The sequence below is a fragment of the Talpa occidentalis genome, unplaced genomic scaffold (assembly GCF_014898055.3).
Source record: "Talpa occidentalis isolate TD23 unplaced genomic scaffold, MPIMG_talOcc4v2.1 talOcc4.16, whole genome shotgun sequence".
Lineage (NCBI taxonomy): Eukaryota > Metazoa > Chordata > Mammalia > Eulipotyphla > Talpidae > Talpa > Talpa occidentalis.
The window spans coordinates 80,166,507-80,181,619 of record NW_023601653.1 but is presented as its reverse complement, the minus strand read 5'-3'; the positions used below and the strand labels follow the sequence as shown (position 1 = coordinate 80,181,619).

The window sequence follows — 15,113 nt, the reverse complement described above, 5'->3', positions numbered from 1 at the left end:
AACTGAGGCTCTGAGGTCATGTGATGGCTCCCCGTCCCTTCCCCCAATCCCACTGAAGGTCAAGGTTCTTAACCATGTCAAGTACTAACGAGTCAGCATAGTCCTCCGGAGTCTTTGTCTTAGTGACATTTTCTGCGTGACGAACCAGCCAGGTGACCTCATCACGAATGAGGGACAGGGCCACGAAAGCAAACAGGGCCTAAGGGAAGGAAAGGACTATGAGAATTTTCAAAGTTAAAAGTGAATTTCAAAGCACAGAGAAATTGTCGTGAGAGTACCCATATGGATACAATTTTTAGCCACACCAACAATAGTGCCCAATAAAAATCACAGACCCACAAAAAAACTATGACACAGAATCAGATGGACATAATGTTGACATTAGCTCATAATCAATACCCTTTCCTCCCTATCAAATTAAATTTCAGAAATATTCACTAGGCATTTCCATGGTTAAAATAAAAGCAAACTCTGCCTTAATTAGTTCATCCTCAAACAGAGGGTAAGATAAGTACACAATGGCTAAAATGCATTATATACTATGACAGGGTTAGAAAAAAAAAGGAAAGATACAAAGTTTTGGGGGTTCCCAGTAAGAGTCAAAGAAATCGTATATAATTATACAAATAGATCACAAAAGACTGGGAAAGGCAAAAACTCATGAATACTTAGTCGTTCCCCAGAGAGAATCTTTTACCACTGGTCATCAGTCCCCTCCCAACACTGCTTGCTCTTGCCTTGGGACCCAGCAGCCCTGGTTCATCGGTCAGCACAGTCTCCAGCTCCTTCACTGCCATCCGCAGAAACTGCCGCCGCTGACAATGAAACTGGCCGCTGAGAAAGGAAACCAAAGAATATCACCTCTCCGCTCCCCTTAAGATCGCTGAAAGGCAGTGCGGAGGAGCCTGCATTCAGGAAAGGGCGTCAGGCAGGAGAAGGTTCAACGTTAAAGCAAGACTTGGTCGGAAAACACAATGTGAAGCAATAGCAACTTTGGGGGTTCTTGAAGGAATAATACAGTACAGAAACTGAGGGTGTCTCAGGTGAGAACAGAGGTCAGGAGAGGCACCGAGTCCCTCCCCTCTTGTAGAACGTGCTTCCCACCTTACCTGTTCGCAATGACATACTCCTTGCTCTCCTTGACATCTGCCACGCGCTTGCCGTACCTGCAGAGCCACACAAGCACAGTGATGCCATCAGAGGCCTTGTCGTACCTTCCCAGCTCTCAGAGCTTCCAGACTAGGGAAAGCATGGGCAGCCCTCGCTGTCAGGGCCTTTCCAAATCCTGCTTCTCACCCCGGCCTGTTAATAAGACTCACAGAGCTTAGAGACCATTCACTTCTTCATTACTTTGCAGATGAGGAAAATACATAGGGAAGAGAAATCACTTTCCTAGGGTCATAGAAGGTTATAATGGCACAGCGGAGACTAGACATCTTGTCCCATGCTCCTGCAAACTTCTGTGCAAACTTCAAGTTGAAGTTCTCTTCCAGGTTTGAAGGAGGGAAAAGCAGCAGCACATACATATGACACAGGCCCTGCTCTCAAGTAAAAGCATCACTCCAGCTCTACCTTGGTGAGAGTCCGGTCAGCTTTCCCCTTTGACCTTTTTACATTTCTGAAGCTTAGTTTTGCAATAATAAAAGGTATTTGAGCCCTTCCTCAATGCCACACCTCCTCTCTATAGCTCTCTCTATTCTTCCGCTCTTGGTCAAACTTCTTGAGTTACTTATTAAATTCCTTGCCCCCCATTTGCTCTTAAACCACTACAACCAAGCTCTCAACCTCACTACTCAACAAGTTGTCCACAAGAAGGGTGCTTAGACCATCTTGATAGTCAAATCCAATCAACACTGTGCAATCCTCATTTTATTTGACCTCTCAACATCATCTAACACAGACAACCAGGACTTCCTTCTTGGGATGTGTTCTTCCCTTGGCTTCTGTTTTCTCTCTTCTTCTCAACACCCTTCCCTGAGCTCTCTCTGCTTTTCAAAAACTGCTAATACAAAGTTGAAAAAATATGTATGCTTTATTCTCTCATTCTCTCTCTCTCTCTCTCTCCACCCCCCTCCCTCCCTGCCACCCACCCCCCGCAAAAATCACACGGCCAGTAAGTGGTAGAGCTGAAATCCAAACCCAGGCTGTCAGGTTTCAGAGTCCACACTCTATGCTATTAATCAATGTATCCCTAAAACCCAGTGGCACGCCTAGTAAATAGGTGTTCAATAAACATTTCTTCAGTGATTAGAACTGGTCCTTACCACCACGCATGTAATCAGGACACTGATGGAGGAAATAACCATCCCCAAAAGATGAGTTTGGTTCTCTTGTCTCTCACCCTTTGCAACTGCTAAACAGCTCCTCAGTGACCCTGTGCACCTGGAGCACGTCCTCCCGGATGAGGGTGATGTACAGGGAGCCCTGCAGACACAGCTTCCACAGCTTCTGGCACTGGGCGTTGGAGTTGAGGCACCCATGACAAAGAAGAAACCCAACTGTAGGTGGGTAAACAGTGCAGGGGAAGCCTTTTAGAACTTGCTCTCCATGTAACACGTTGCCACATCCACCCCCACCGCCTCCCACAAACTTACTGATAATCCAACGCTCCATCACTTCCACAGACAGGTACTCACACGCCATCTGTGAGAAGACAGAGATGGTCGAGTGGTTATTTGATTTGTTCCTCCCCCAAAGACTAACACACTCAAGACAAAGGTAAACAAGGTAGAGGGTCTCCCTGGTGGCAGTGGGGTTAAAGTCTCAGCACTATCATGCTATTGCCAGCCACTGTGGCCTGAGTTCGATCCCTGGCCAGGGAGCTGACTCACATGGCACAGCATACCTCGCCTATCTCACCTGCTGCTCCCCTCAGCAGTGTATTTTAGTAGTTCCACCTCTTCTGCTCCCCACTCTGTCTCGGGTAAGTCCTCTCACCACCATCCCCTACCTCCGGCCTACATCCCAGCTCTGTATGCATAAATAGAAATAAATCTTAAAAAAAATAGAAACAAAGGTAATCAAATTAGTATTTAAGTATCAAAGCCAATTTTATCTTACCAGACTGGATTAGGTCTGGGAAACTAGCTGGGAAACCTGCTAATAATGGGTGTGAGGCTCTGGAAGTGGGATAAGGCAAAAAAAGAGGATAGCTGAAGTCAGAACAAAAGGTTTCACAGAACTGCTCCCCAAAAGTTCAGATACTTTTAATAACAGAAGAGTAAGAGTCAAAACCTCTTCGTGATTTCTCCACTCCTTTGGATCCTTTTACCACTGAAAGTACACATCACTTATTTGGCACTTTTCTCTCATCCTGTACCATCAGTTGTATTTTTTTTTTAATTATTTTATGTATTTATGCATACAATAACTGGGGCGTAGGCCAGAGGTGTGGGGGGTGAGAGGATTCACCAGAGAGCGGGGAGCAGAACAGGCAGTCTGACGGAAATACACTGCTGAGGGGAGCAGCGGGCGAGTCAGGAGAGGTCTGCCGCGCCATGTGGGTAGCTCCCTGGCTGGGGAACACAGGCCGCAGTGGCTCATGATAGCTTGATACTGCTGAGACTTAATCCCTGCACCACCAGGGCAGCCCCATCAACTGTTTTTGTGTGAATAAATGGCACATCTTCCCTATGAGTTTCTTGAAGCAAGGCTGCTGTGCTCATGTAGTAGTTGAATAAAAACAGTTAACTGATGCTACACTCAAGATCCTGTTGTCTAAATAGGTGCCTACTGACTCAGTTTCACCCATTTGTTCATTCTGTGAATATTTGCTAAATTCCTTCTAGGTGAAGGCATCTACTAATTCTGATCCAAACAAAAGCTCCCACCTACCCATAATTTTTTAGCTACAAGAAATTATCAGTCTTGGGGGGCCTCCCTGGTGGCGGAAGGGGTTAAGCACCGCACTATGAAGCAAACCACAGTCTCTGCAGCAAGAGTTCGATCCCCAGCTGGCCAGGGAGCTGACCCACATAGCGCAGCAGACATCTTCTGTCTCGCCCGCTGCTCCCCTCAGCGGTGTATTTCAGTCAGTCTGCCTGTTCCGTTCCCCGCTCTGTCTCCGGTGAGCCCTCTCACCCCCCTATACCTCTGGCCTGTACCCCGGCTCTTGTATGCATAAATAAATCTTTTTTAAAAAAAAAAAGAAAGAAAGAAATGATCGGTCTTAAGGTGTATCTTTAAAGTGGGCTTGAGTACTTTGGGGCTGATATTTCCTGAAGCAGCATCGTTACAGAGATGGCCTTGGCAAATGAATGGCTCCCCTAGCAAGAGGAAAAGGAAACTCACTGTGTCTGAATGAGCAGGGTTAATCATGGCTGCTGGGCTGCTAGTGAGGCTTAGAAGCTGGGCACTGCGCCACTGCTCAGCCCCGTGGTTCCTTCGGACAAAGAGGAAGTGCAGAGAGAGGAGGGCCCCACTTACAGCCTGCGGGAAACAACAAATTCTTGGTGTCAGTGACAGAGACAGCACACTTCTGCCTGAGGAACTCTCCACTCATTCAGGGAACTTGCCTTTGTGTGAGGCCCAAACTCTTCTGTCAATTTCTTCAGAGGCTGGTCATACTCCAAGACCATCTGACCCAGACGGGCAAAACTGGAATCGCTAGAAGCAAGCACAGAAAAAAGGAGTTACAGGCCTCCCATAAGCATGATATAAACCTATGTCTGCATCCAGGATAAAAGTAGGCTGGCATCTCTACCACTTCCAAAGATACACATGCTAAACTGAATTGCTTATGCAGAAAACCCACTCCAAACCCCGGGATACTAAACTATGGTTAGACAGAACCAGATAATTTGAGGTAGATCCTTTTACAATAACCTGAAAAGCAAAGTGGAAGCCAGTCCAGGATAAAAACTAATCAGAAATGATGCAAACCTGGTTGATCCATTAGCAAATATTTAAGACTTCCCTACATAGAAGAGTCGCTTGTCGGTGTACACCCTTATAAGTAGTCTCCATTGTTTTATTTTGCCTGGGTCATCAGGTAGATGATTATTCTCATATGAGAAAGTGTGGATTCTATTTCCTTTATATTGACCTCCCACCTCATGGCACCACGTTTGAGCCTCTTCCCCTCACATATTCCCTGTGACTCACCTATGCCCGTGGAGCATCTCGTGAGCACAGTTGTACGTGCCAATGAGTATTTTTCGATCCTCAATCCGTGACAGAAGTAAAATAACTGAGGTGTACGTCACAATCAGGTCCAGGTAACTCCGAGTGAAGTCAAAGTTAAGATTCTACAAGGAAAATACACAGGAACCCAAGAAAAGCATATTGATCCCTATTTTCCCAACCATACCAGAGAGTGCCAGGACTCTGAAAGGATCTGGAGAACACTGGACCAAAAGTCGGGGGCTAAAAGTGGGTTCAAGATACAAGGAGGGGGCCTCCCTGGTGGCACAATGGGTTAAGCACTGCAATATGAAGCAATCCACAGCCTCTGCAGCATGAGTTTGATCCCCAGCCAGCCAGGGAGAAACCCACATGGTGAGGCAGACCTCTCCTGTCTCGCCTGCTGCTCCCCTCAGCAGTGTTTTTCGGTCAGTCTGCCTGTTCTGTTCCCCACTCTGTCTCTGGTGGATCCTCTCCCCCCCCCCTTTCAACCTCCCTGCATCTCTGGCCTGTGCCCCAGCTCTTGTATGCATAAATTTTTTTTAAAACTTAAAAAAAAAAAAAGATACAAGAATGCCAGGAAATAAGGTAGCTTTAGGAGTTGGAGAAAGTAAAATAAGATTCTTGGGTAATTTTTATATTAAATAAATCACATTGCTCATCTCCTGAACATATGAATACACTTTCACTTCAGTGCTTTTTACGAAAGAATTATAACCCTGGGATGAAATAGTCATTCCCCCGGTTCCATGCCACCCCACACTGTCCCAACCAAGACCTGGTCTTTTCTGTGGCTCTAGGATAAAAAAAGAGTTGCAAAGAATCTTACAATATCAAAATGGCACTGGCAGGCATCAATGGTGTTGAGCAGTTCGTATACATGATCCTGGGAGGAGAATTGGAGGCAAGAATGAACAAAGAGAAGATGGCATCTTTCTACCAAAATTTGAGGGGATGGGTTCTCTCCCTCAGAGGTCCAGAGAGTCACTGAGTCACCTAAGTGAAGCAGGCACTGCTGAATAGTGAGGCAGGCACTGCTGAATTCCCTCCTCTCTCTTTCAGAGGCCCAAAGCCTGCGTTTCCACAAGCACAAGACATTATTCAATTACACACACTTTCATAGCTTATCATCTGAGTGGCAGATGTGGCCTTTTTCCATAAAAAAAGGACACAAAATGCAGATCACCTGATGGGCCATACCACGTGCAGTCTTTTTCATAGTGATGAACCTTTGCTTTGTTCGCAATTCCTGGCCTATTCACTGCATGTTGGCACTTTCATTTTACAAAAGCAGAACTGCTTGATCAAAGAGTGTGTTTCATGCATTGCCAAAAGCTAACTTACAATAAAAAAATATACAAATGGTCAATAAGCACATGAAAAGATGCTCAATCATATTAGTCATCAGGGAAATACAAATTAAAACCACAATAAGATACCACCTCATACCTACTAGCATGCCTAAAATTTGATTCAGATAAAATTTGATTCAGTGCCAATAAGAATGTAGAGTGGGAAAAATGGAGCAATGACATTGGAAAAAAAGTTCGGCCATTTCTTATGAAATTACACATACAAACACCCTATAATTTAGCAATTCCATTTCTAAATTATTTATCCATGTAAAATGAAAAATATGTCACCACAGTGATCTGTATACAAATGTTTACAGCAACTTACACATCATGGCCAAAAGCTGGACACAGCTAAAATGCCCGTCAACAGGTAAATGAATAAACAAATTATATTCATACACTGGAATAGTACTCAGCCAAATGAGGAAATTAATCAAAAATGCATAAAACAGGGCCTCCTCGGTGGTGCAGCAGATTGAGTGCTGCGCTGTGAAGCTGTCCGCAGCCTCCACAGTGAGGGTTCGATTCCTGGCCAGCCAGGGAGATACCCACATGGTGCAGCAGACCTCTCCTGTCTCGCCCACTGCTCCCCTCAGCAGCGTATTTCAGTCTGCCTGTTCTGTTTCCTGCTCTGTCTCTGGTGAATCCTCTCACCCTCCCATGCCTCTGGCCTGTACCCCAATTCTTGCATAAATAAATCTTTTAAAAAAAGGATAAAACAACCTACATAAATCTCAAAAACATTATGCTGAGTGACAGAAGCCAGACACAAAAGAGAACATGCCATAGAGATTCTAATCATAAGCTCTAAAATAAAGAAAAATCTAATGTGGAAAGCAGTTCTCTAAGGAGTTTGAGAGGCAGGGACTAAATAAGGTGTGGGGGAGAAGGCACAAGGAAACTTTGTGCTAATTAAAGTGTCCTTTCCTTTGATTGTGGCAGTGGTTACACAGGTACGCACATTTGTCAAACTTACTAAAATATATGGGGAAAAGATGTTTCTAAGTTATCATCCCAAAAAGGCTAAACTAACTAAAATGTCTAAACTAACCTATTGGGAAACTGAGGCTAGGAGCAGTTAAGAAACTTACCGCAAATCACAAAGCTAGAAAGGGACAGAACTAGAATTAAAGCCCAGAGCCCACAGTCTTCCGCTGTGCCACATGACTTCTACACCTATGTCTAGGTCTATGCTGCCTCGCTTGCTAGCAGGGCCTGCCTACAACTGATTTCTGCAACTCAACTCCTATGGGATATAACAGCAGTTCACTTTCAGTCACTCACATAATCAATACAGGCCTTATATTCTAGAAACAAGAATGAATGGAATTAACATCTGTTGGCCTATTACTATCTGCTAAATCCTAAGTTTGCTATTTTCCACGCATTATCTCATTTAATTATCACAAAATCCCATAGAGTAAATTTTATTTGCCCATTTATAGGTAAAGAAACTAGGAGTGAAAGTTTCCAGTCTAAAGTCATGCATTGTATAAGTGGTAAAGCCATCGAAATCTGAGAAGCCTAGAAATACAAAGAAGGCTGGAAACTTTTCTCGTTCAAAGACTAAAGAGTCACGAGAACTAAATTCGATATATGATCCTTGAGAGGACTAGAGAAATGTGAATGTGAAATGTGAATGGCCTAGATATTAATAATATTGTAGCAACGTTACATTTCCTGAGTATCATAATTGTGTTAGGGTTATGTAAGAGTGTATTTTTGGTCTCAGCAGATGTATGCTAAAAGTGCTTAGGGAGGGAAATATCATGTCTACAACTAACTCAAATGGTTTAGGAAAAAAATAGAGAAAGATAAGTAAACATGGAAAAGTACAAACAATAAGGAAATCCAGGAAAAGAGTAGAACAATATTCATTGCACTACTCTTGGAATTTTTCAGTAGAATTGTAATAAGATATTGGAGGGAATTCTTCAAAATTTAAACCAAAATATAGAAGTCAATCATAATCTGCCCCAAAGGTAGCTATTTTTAACATTTTAATACATAACACTCCAAATCTTTCCTATATGTATACTAATTCTATGTGTACATAGCTTGTATATCTTAAAATAAAAATATAATTGTATCATACACTATTCAGCAAATGGCTTTCATTTTACAATACAACTAAGATATTCTTCATATCAGAACATCTTTCTTATTTTTTCAAGAAACATTAAGTGGGCCTCCCCTGGTGGCGCAGCGGTTGAGCGCTGGGTTGCGAAGCTGCCCACAGCCTCGGCAGCGGAGGTTTGATCCCCAGCCGCCGGGTGAGGGTCCCCCATGGCGCGCAGACCTCTCCTGCCACCCGCTGCTCCCCTCAGCAGTGTATTTCGTCAGTCTGCCTGTTCTGTTCCCCGCTCTAGCTCTGGTGAATTCTCTCACCCTCCCACGCTTCTGACTGTACCCAGTGCTTGTATAAATAAATAAATCTTTAAAAAAAAAAGAAAAGAAACATTAAGTGACAAAAATAAGCATTCTCTAAAAAAGGAATAGCCTCTAAAGGTCAATGCCTACACTGGGGACCTGGGTTAGGACTCACCCGAAATTCCATGACATCCACAAACGACTGGTAGTAGTTGGTCAGGAGTCTAATAATCTCTGTTTTTTCCCGCTGTATGGGCCCTAATTGTTGCTGAGATAAACAGGGACAAAATTTCAAAACATGAAATATGATGACAATGGGTCACAATAACCCAAGTAAAACAGGGGTTAATTCCCAAAAGGTGTCCTTCAAGAAGGCTGAAACACACTGACAGAGGAAGCTGGAAAATCTCAACGTTCCAATGGTCTTTAAACAGAGGAGGTTGTCTATATAGGCATGATGGTTGCCTGTAATGCCCACTAACTATAGAAAGTGCTCAATAGGAGGAAATTCAAGGTCCTTTTCAGTCTAAGAGTTTGACTATCCCAAAGTCAAAAGAGGCAGACTGCAAAGATGATACAGGTAAGATGGTAAGAAATCTAGGGCTAACATTCATAAGGGAGAAGTGTGATTCTAAAACAACTAGCAAAGAAACATTTTGCTTTGTGGGAAACAGGAATAAAATAAAAACAACAATAAAATATCTGCCCCCTGCTGGGCTGATAGAAATGTCTTCCTCTACAAGAACAGTGTTCTCCTGAATCTCCAATAGAGAAAGGTCAGTGCTTTGTGACCATTTACCCAGGAGGTTTCCATCCTATCTCAGAATTCTTAAGACTACAACAACCTATCACCTGGTGGTTGAGCCTAGGAAAGTTAAAAGAAGCTACTCCACCCGCTGCCAAGTTCACAGAGGGGCGGGCAACAGTGCAGGGCCTGAGACATTCAAGCGCAGTTATTTCAGAGAAAGGAAAGAAGAGGCACCAAGTTCTCACCGTGCTGTTGCGGACATCTATGTTGGGAAATTTCTTGTTGATGTGTTTGAGAGATGACTCCATAGACTTTTCCAGTAAGAAAGATGGCTTGGATTTGGGATCTGAACAAGTCTGCACAGATAAACCACGCTATGTGTCAATATACGGCAACCCTCTCGCGTGCCCCTCAGAAACACACCTCCTCTTACATCACTCATACTACCCCTTAGAGAAAGAGGGATCTGGGAATTAAATATAAAAAGCATAATTGTTATCATGGGTTAAAGCATAAGAGTACATCAGGAACAAGGTCAGAACATTAAGTCAACTCTCGGAAGAGCTAAGTAACCTGGACATCTTGTCTTTACTTTTTTTTTTTTGGACATCTTGTCTTGACGGGTGAAGTTTAATGTCTGCCCCAGCACAAAGAGGAAGCTCTCTCCCCACCGCTCGGCCAAAGCCGGAAAGAATGAGAAAAGCAGCTGCTCAGGAGGCAGACTTTGTGAGAGACTCAGCGTCACAATTATGTCCGTTGTATCTCGTCCCAAAGAGCATTTATAGGAGACAGGGGACCGAGAACACACATTCCTGGTGATTTGTTTCATTACAAAATGGACAGAAGTTCCCCCTCCCAAGTCCCACATTTCCTCTTCCAGGAACTCCCGACTCCCAGCCCTGTCATCATCTCTTCCCTGCCCTCGGTCCAGCCCCTTGCCTGGCTCTTGCCAAGAGCTTCTCCCAATTCCGCAGCTCCTGTCCTAAACACACACATCCCCAACCACAGCACGAACTGTCTCAGACCCAGAAGGCACCCACCCTTTTTAATCTAAATATCATATGTATTTTTTCCTCTTAGGGGAAGAACTTTCATAGAAAAATTTTTTGCCAAAGTTCTACCTAACTTTGGATCTCTTCAGAGCGTGGGGTATCAGCAGTAAATTATAAGACCCAGAATTCTCCACCTTAGAGGTTTATCCAAGAGACTCAGAACACAATTATTTCCCACCCCCATCTCTACCCCAATACCCAGAAAAAAAAAAAAAAAACCAAACACTTTCATTTGGGTAAGAATCATACCCAAGAAAGGGAAGCCCTAAAACATGCACCGTCCTATGCACCCCAGTTCTAGCTGGCCTGTATAATGTGACTGACTGGTGGCGAGTTAAACCAGCCAGAGTGAGGAGTCTGCGCTGGAGCTGCAGGCCTCAGGGTTCCCCGCCCTGCTGCCGCCGGGGTGATCAGCGCTAGGCCAGTTGCTCACACTTACCTTCTTGATGTTATATATACGGATGAGAACCCCCTGGCCTCGATCATTCAGTATAGTGAGCTTCTCGGCCAGCTTATGCTGGTAGGCTGAGGTTAAAGACATGATGGCCCCCAAGAGAGGCGCATCCAGACAGCAATGCCTGATCTCCCCAAACACCTTCAGCCTGGGCGGTGACACCCACTGGGTGGAGGGACCCAGCCTGGTTGGTGTGCTTGTCTTCCTGTCGCCTCTGCAATTGGCTCATGGCTTACAGCAGTCATTGCAGCTCACAGGCCTTACAATCTTCTTGTGCTTCCTCTTGCACATTCAGCAGAGGAGACTTCCTCTTTTTGCTCAGACTGAAATGGGTGGAGGCAGAGAAGGAGGACAGGCTGTCAAAGCTCTTCAGAGTCCGGAACCAACCTTTTTGGCCTGATCCCTCCACCAGTGTCTTCTGCAGAGCGCGACACCAGACAAACAAGTATCCATTGCCCACATGCAATCGCCTTTACTCTTTACCTCTTTATCCCCATGAAGAACAACTGTCACTCTTTACTGAACATTAGACCCACCCAGCCTTTAGGGCCCAAATCAAATACCAACTCCTACTAACTACCCCCAACCAATGTCAGATATACCTAACATTGTTTTCCATTGTTACATTTTCAAATATATGTCTCATCTCCCTGTCGCGGCAGGAGGACATGGAGCAGGATCTCTATGATCTGAGCAGACAGGGTAAGGGGAAGTCCTGGAGACCTCAGTGGCTTTCAGGCTTTTATTGGGATTTACCAGGTACACAGCTGGCAAGGGTGGCAGGGGGGCAAGTCTTCGCTCTGAGCTCTCCGGCATTCTCTGGTGGCCTTGCTCTCTGCTCCTCTCGTGGTTCTGCTCGCTGCTCTGCTTCTGCTGGTGTCCCCGTGACGCTGTTCTTACAAGCCCAGTCTTAGCCCAGGGGAATCCCAACTCCATATGCCCACACCCTGTTCCAGGTGCCCGCCATCAGGCATGCATTCAGGACCACAGGGTCCATCATCAATCCTAATGGTGGGAGGGCAGAAAAGCCTGATGCTTTTTCACTTACCCTACAATCCACCCCTCAGGGTCTTCTGCCAGACAGTCTATATCAGTCTATATTCAAGTTATACACACATTTCTCTTGGCAATATGAACACTGCAGCCATGGCCCACAAAAGTAAATCGAATACATCACAATATAACTGAATACATAAAATACAACAGAACACAAATTAGTCCAGGCAGGGCACCAACCTAGTAGCAAAAAACAAGATTATTGGCACCAGCAGATGATCCACCACTTCTGCTGCCGAAGGCACTGCTCATACAAGGGGAACCATTCAGGCATCTGTCATCACACACCAGGAGCCGTCAGGCTTCCTGGTCTTCTCCTGCTGTGGTCTCAGCCACAAGCCACACCACATCCACCCCCAGGATGCACTCACTCTTGGACAGGCGATTCTGTACTTTGGGGGTAATCGCCAACCCTCAGGGTTTCTGTCTGCGGTCGCTCCAACACTGGGCTTTCACAGCCACCCATGCGACACGCAGACCCCTGCGCTCAGGCCAACCCACTGCACAAGCACATGGGTCGGGGATCCGTGGACACAAGCTCCACGTGCGGCCTCTCTTGGGTCCCCTCTTCGGCTGAGGCTCCACCACAAGCCACATTCCCCACCCGTCCCCCAAGGATGGGTTCCTCAGCTCCCCACCCTCACTCAACAATGAACAGGGCATCACCCACAGGTGACTTTAAGAGACTCACAGGGCTTCTTCCACATATTCAAGCTGCTTAACAGCCGCTTAGGCCTTCCCAATCTCAGCACCAGCTTTTGCCTTTCTAAGTTGGCTTTTCCTCGCCTGGCTGCAGAGAACTTGGCGAGGGCTTCCTCCCTCAGCCAGTCGTGGGCTAGTCTACCAAGGCCCACCAGCCATACCTTCATTTTTATCTCCTGGGGTTTACAAACGAAACCATCCACCCTCAGGGTCCCCAAAACAACATCAACTTGCCAATGTTCCTCCGCCTTCTGGCAGGATTGTCGGTCCAAGTCCGTTGGCCTCTCCCTGCATCAGCACCGGCGAGCTCTGAGTCGTAGTCCTCTTTCTTCCCCAACGATTCTGCTGCCTCGGGGGCCTTGGGCTGGTCCTCTCAGGCGTCTTCTCCTCCAGGCAAGGTCTCGTCCCGCAGCGCCCGGACCTTGTCCATCTCCTGTTCTACCACGACGCCTCCAGCGTTGTCACAGGCTCAGTCGCTACTCCTCAGTCCCTCCTGCGGTCTTTGGAGGGCTCCATACCCGACTGCTTTGGATTATCTTGCCAACTTACGCCAAATGTAGCAGCAGGAGGACACGGAGCAGGATCTCTATGATCTGAGCAGACGGGGTAAGGAGAAATCCTGGAGACCCCGGTGGCTTTTCAGGCTTTTATTGGGATTTACCAGGTACACAGCAGGCAGGGGTGCTGGGGGGCCGGGAGGCTGGCAGGCCTCCCAGCTCCCCGCGAGTCTTCACTCTTTCTGGGCTCTCCGGCCTTCTCTCGTGGCCTTTTTCTCGTCTTGTGGTTCTACTTCACTCTTCTGCTCTGCTGTTTCGTTCTCTCTGCTCTGCTGGCGTCCCCGTGACGCCGCCCTTATGAGCCCAGGTGTTCCCACCTACGTCGGCCCACGCCCCACTCCAGGTGCCCGCCATCAGGCATGCATTCCGGACCACAGGGATCCATCATCCATCCTAATGGTGGGAGGGCAGAAAAGTCTGATACTTTTTCACTTACCCTACACTCCCCCAACGATTTAAGTTCCTTAATGATAGGAATTATATCTAATACTTTTGGGCCTCCCTGGTGGCCTAGGGGTTAAATCTCAGCACTACCACCACTATGGACTGAATTGGGTCGCCGGCCAAGAAGCCACTCACATGGCACAGCAGACCTCTCCTGTCTCTCCCGCTGCTCCCCTCAGCAGTGTATTTCATCAGTCTGCCTGTTCTGCTCCCCGCTCTGTCTCTGGTGAATCCTCTCACCCCCTGCCTCTCTGGCCTTCTACGCCCCAAAAAAAAAAAAAAAAAAAAAAAAAAAATCTCTCTCTCTCTCTCTCTCTCTCTATATATATATATATAGAGAGAGAACTTTTCTATTTCCCTTCCAGTGTTTTAGTACAGTGACTTTTTTTAAATTTATTTAAATATGTGACTTGCTCAGTAATCTAATACAGTGACTTTGAAAATATGGTCCAGCAGCATTAACATCACCTGGAAACTTGTTAGACATAGAAATTCTCAGACCCCCAACCCTGCTGAATCTGAAATTCTGGGATAAGAGCCAAAACTGTTATAACAAGCCCTCCAGGTGGTTCCAATGTACTCTCAAGCTGGAGAACCACAATTCTTCTATAATGGTTCTCAAAGGTGCTTAAACTGAAACCCTCTGAGATTCAGGGTTTGTAGGTCTGCAGTGAGGCCTAGACATCTGCATTTATAAGTTTCCTAGGAGATTTTAGCATAAATGTCCCACTAGACATGTCAAGAAACGCTGATCTAGAACAGAGTGGACAGAGTAGCTACTCAGTAAGTACGCTGATTTATTTGAATTACTAACTTGGGAAACAGAACCTATGAAGAACAAATTAACTGAATTTAACAAGGAAAAATAAGAATCTTTATAAACCTTAGAAGACTGGATGGATTTTAGCACTAAAACTGTCTTGCTATTCCAATTAGGCTTTAACTCCCTAACTTAAGAAAACTAGTTCACTATGTAGTTTTTTTCCAAGGCAAAAAGGTCCTTGAAAAAAAATTCTAAATCAAACAAAGATGTCTTAATATCTCTCTTTTGCAATATATTTTCCTCACTTTTCAACCATTCCCAATTTTCATACCCAGGATGTTCGTATTGTCCCAATAAGACTGGGCTGGAGGGGCAGAGAGTTGATTATTATAAGGAATGTTAAAAGTTTTCTCCTGTAGGGGTAGGATGGCCACAGGGCAAGATCTCTGATTCTACACAGATGGGGTGAGGGAGAGTCCTGGAGCCCTCAG

General features: G+C 45.6%; 1 protein-coding gene across 5 annotated transcripts in view; it reads right to left on the bottom strand.

The window, feature by feature from the left end:
- Positions 1-15,113, bottom strand: part of NCKAP1L (NCK associated protein 1 like) — a 97,996-nt gene that overhangs the window by 28,372 nt on the left and 54,511 nt on the right. For 2 of the 5 annotated variants that reach the window (XM_037514912.2, XM_054696685.1), the window contains 12 exons: positions 11,086-11,423; positions 9,840-9,950; positions 9,022-9,114; positions 5,951-6,007; positions 5,104-5,246; positions 4,515-4,605; positions 4,291-4,428; positions 2,595-2,643; positions 2,342-2,498; positions 1,110-1,166; positions 738-834; positions 90-199 (listed from right to left, as the gene is read on the bottom strand). In XM_037514912.2, the coding sequence (XP_037370809.1) occupies positions 90-199; positions 738-834; positions 1,110-1,166; positions 2,342-2,498; positions 2,595-2,643; positions 4,291-4,428; positions 4,515-4,605; positions 5,104-5,246; positions 5,951-6,007; positions 9,022-9,114; positions 9,840-9,950; positions 11,086-11,187 (1,205 nt within the window). In that variant the 5' untranslated portion in view covers positions 11,188-11,423. The remainder of the gene's footprint in view (positions 1-89; positions 200-737; positions 835-1,109; positions 1,167-2,341; positions 2,499-2,594; positions 2,644-4,290; positions 4,429-4,514; positions 4,606-5,103; positions 5,247-5,950; positions 6,008-9,021; positions 9,115-9,839; positions 9,951-11,085; positions 11,424-15,113) is intronic. The other 3 variants (XM_037514913.2, XM_054696686.1, XM_037514914.2) reach the window with 2 other exon arrangements.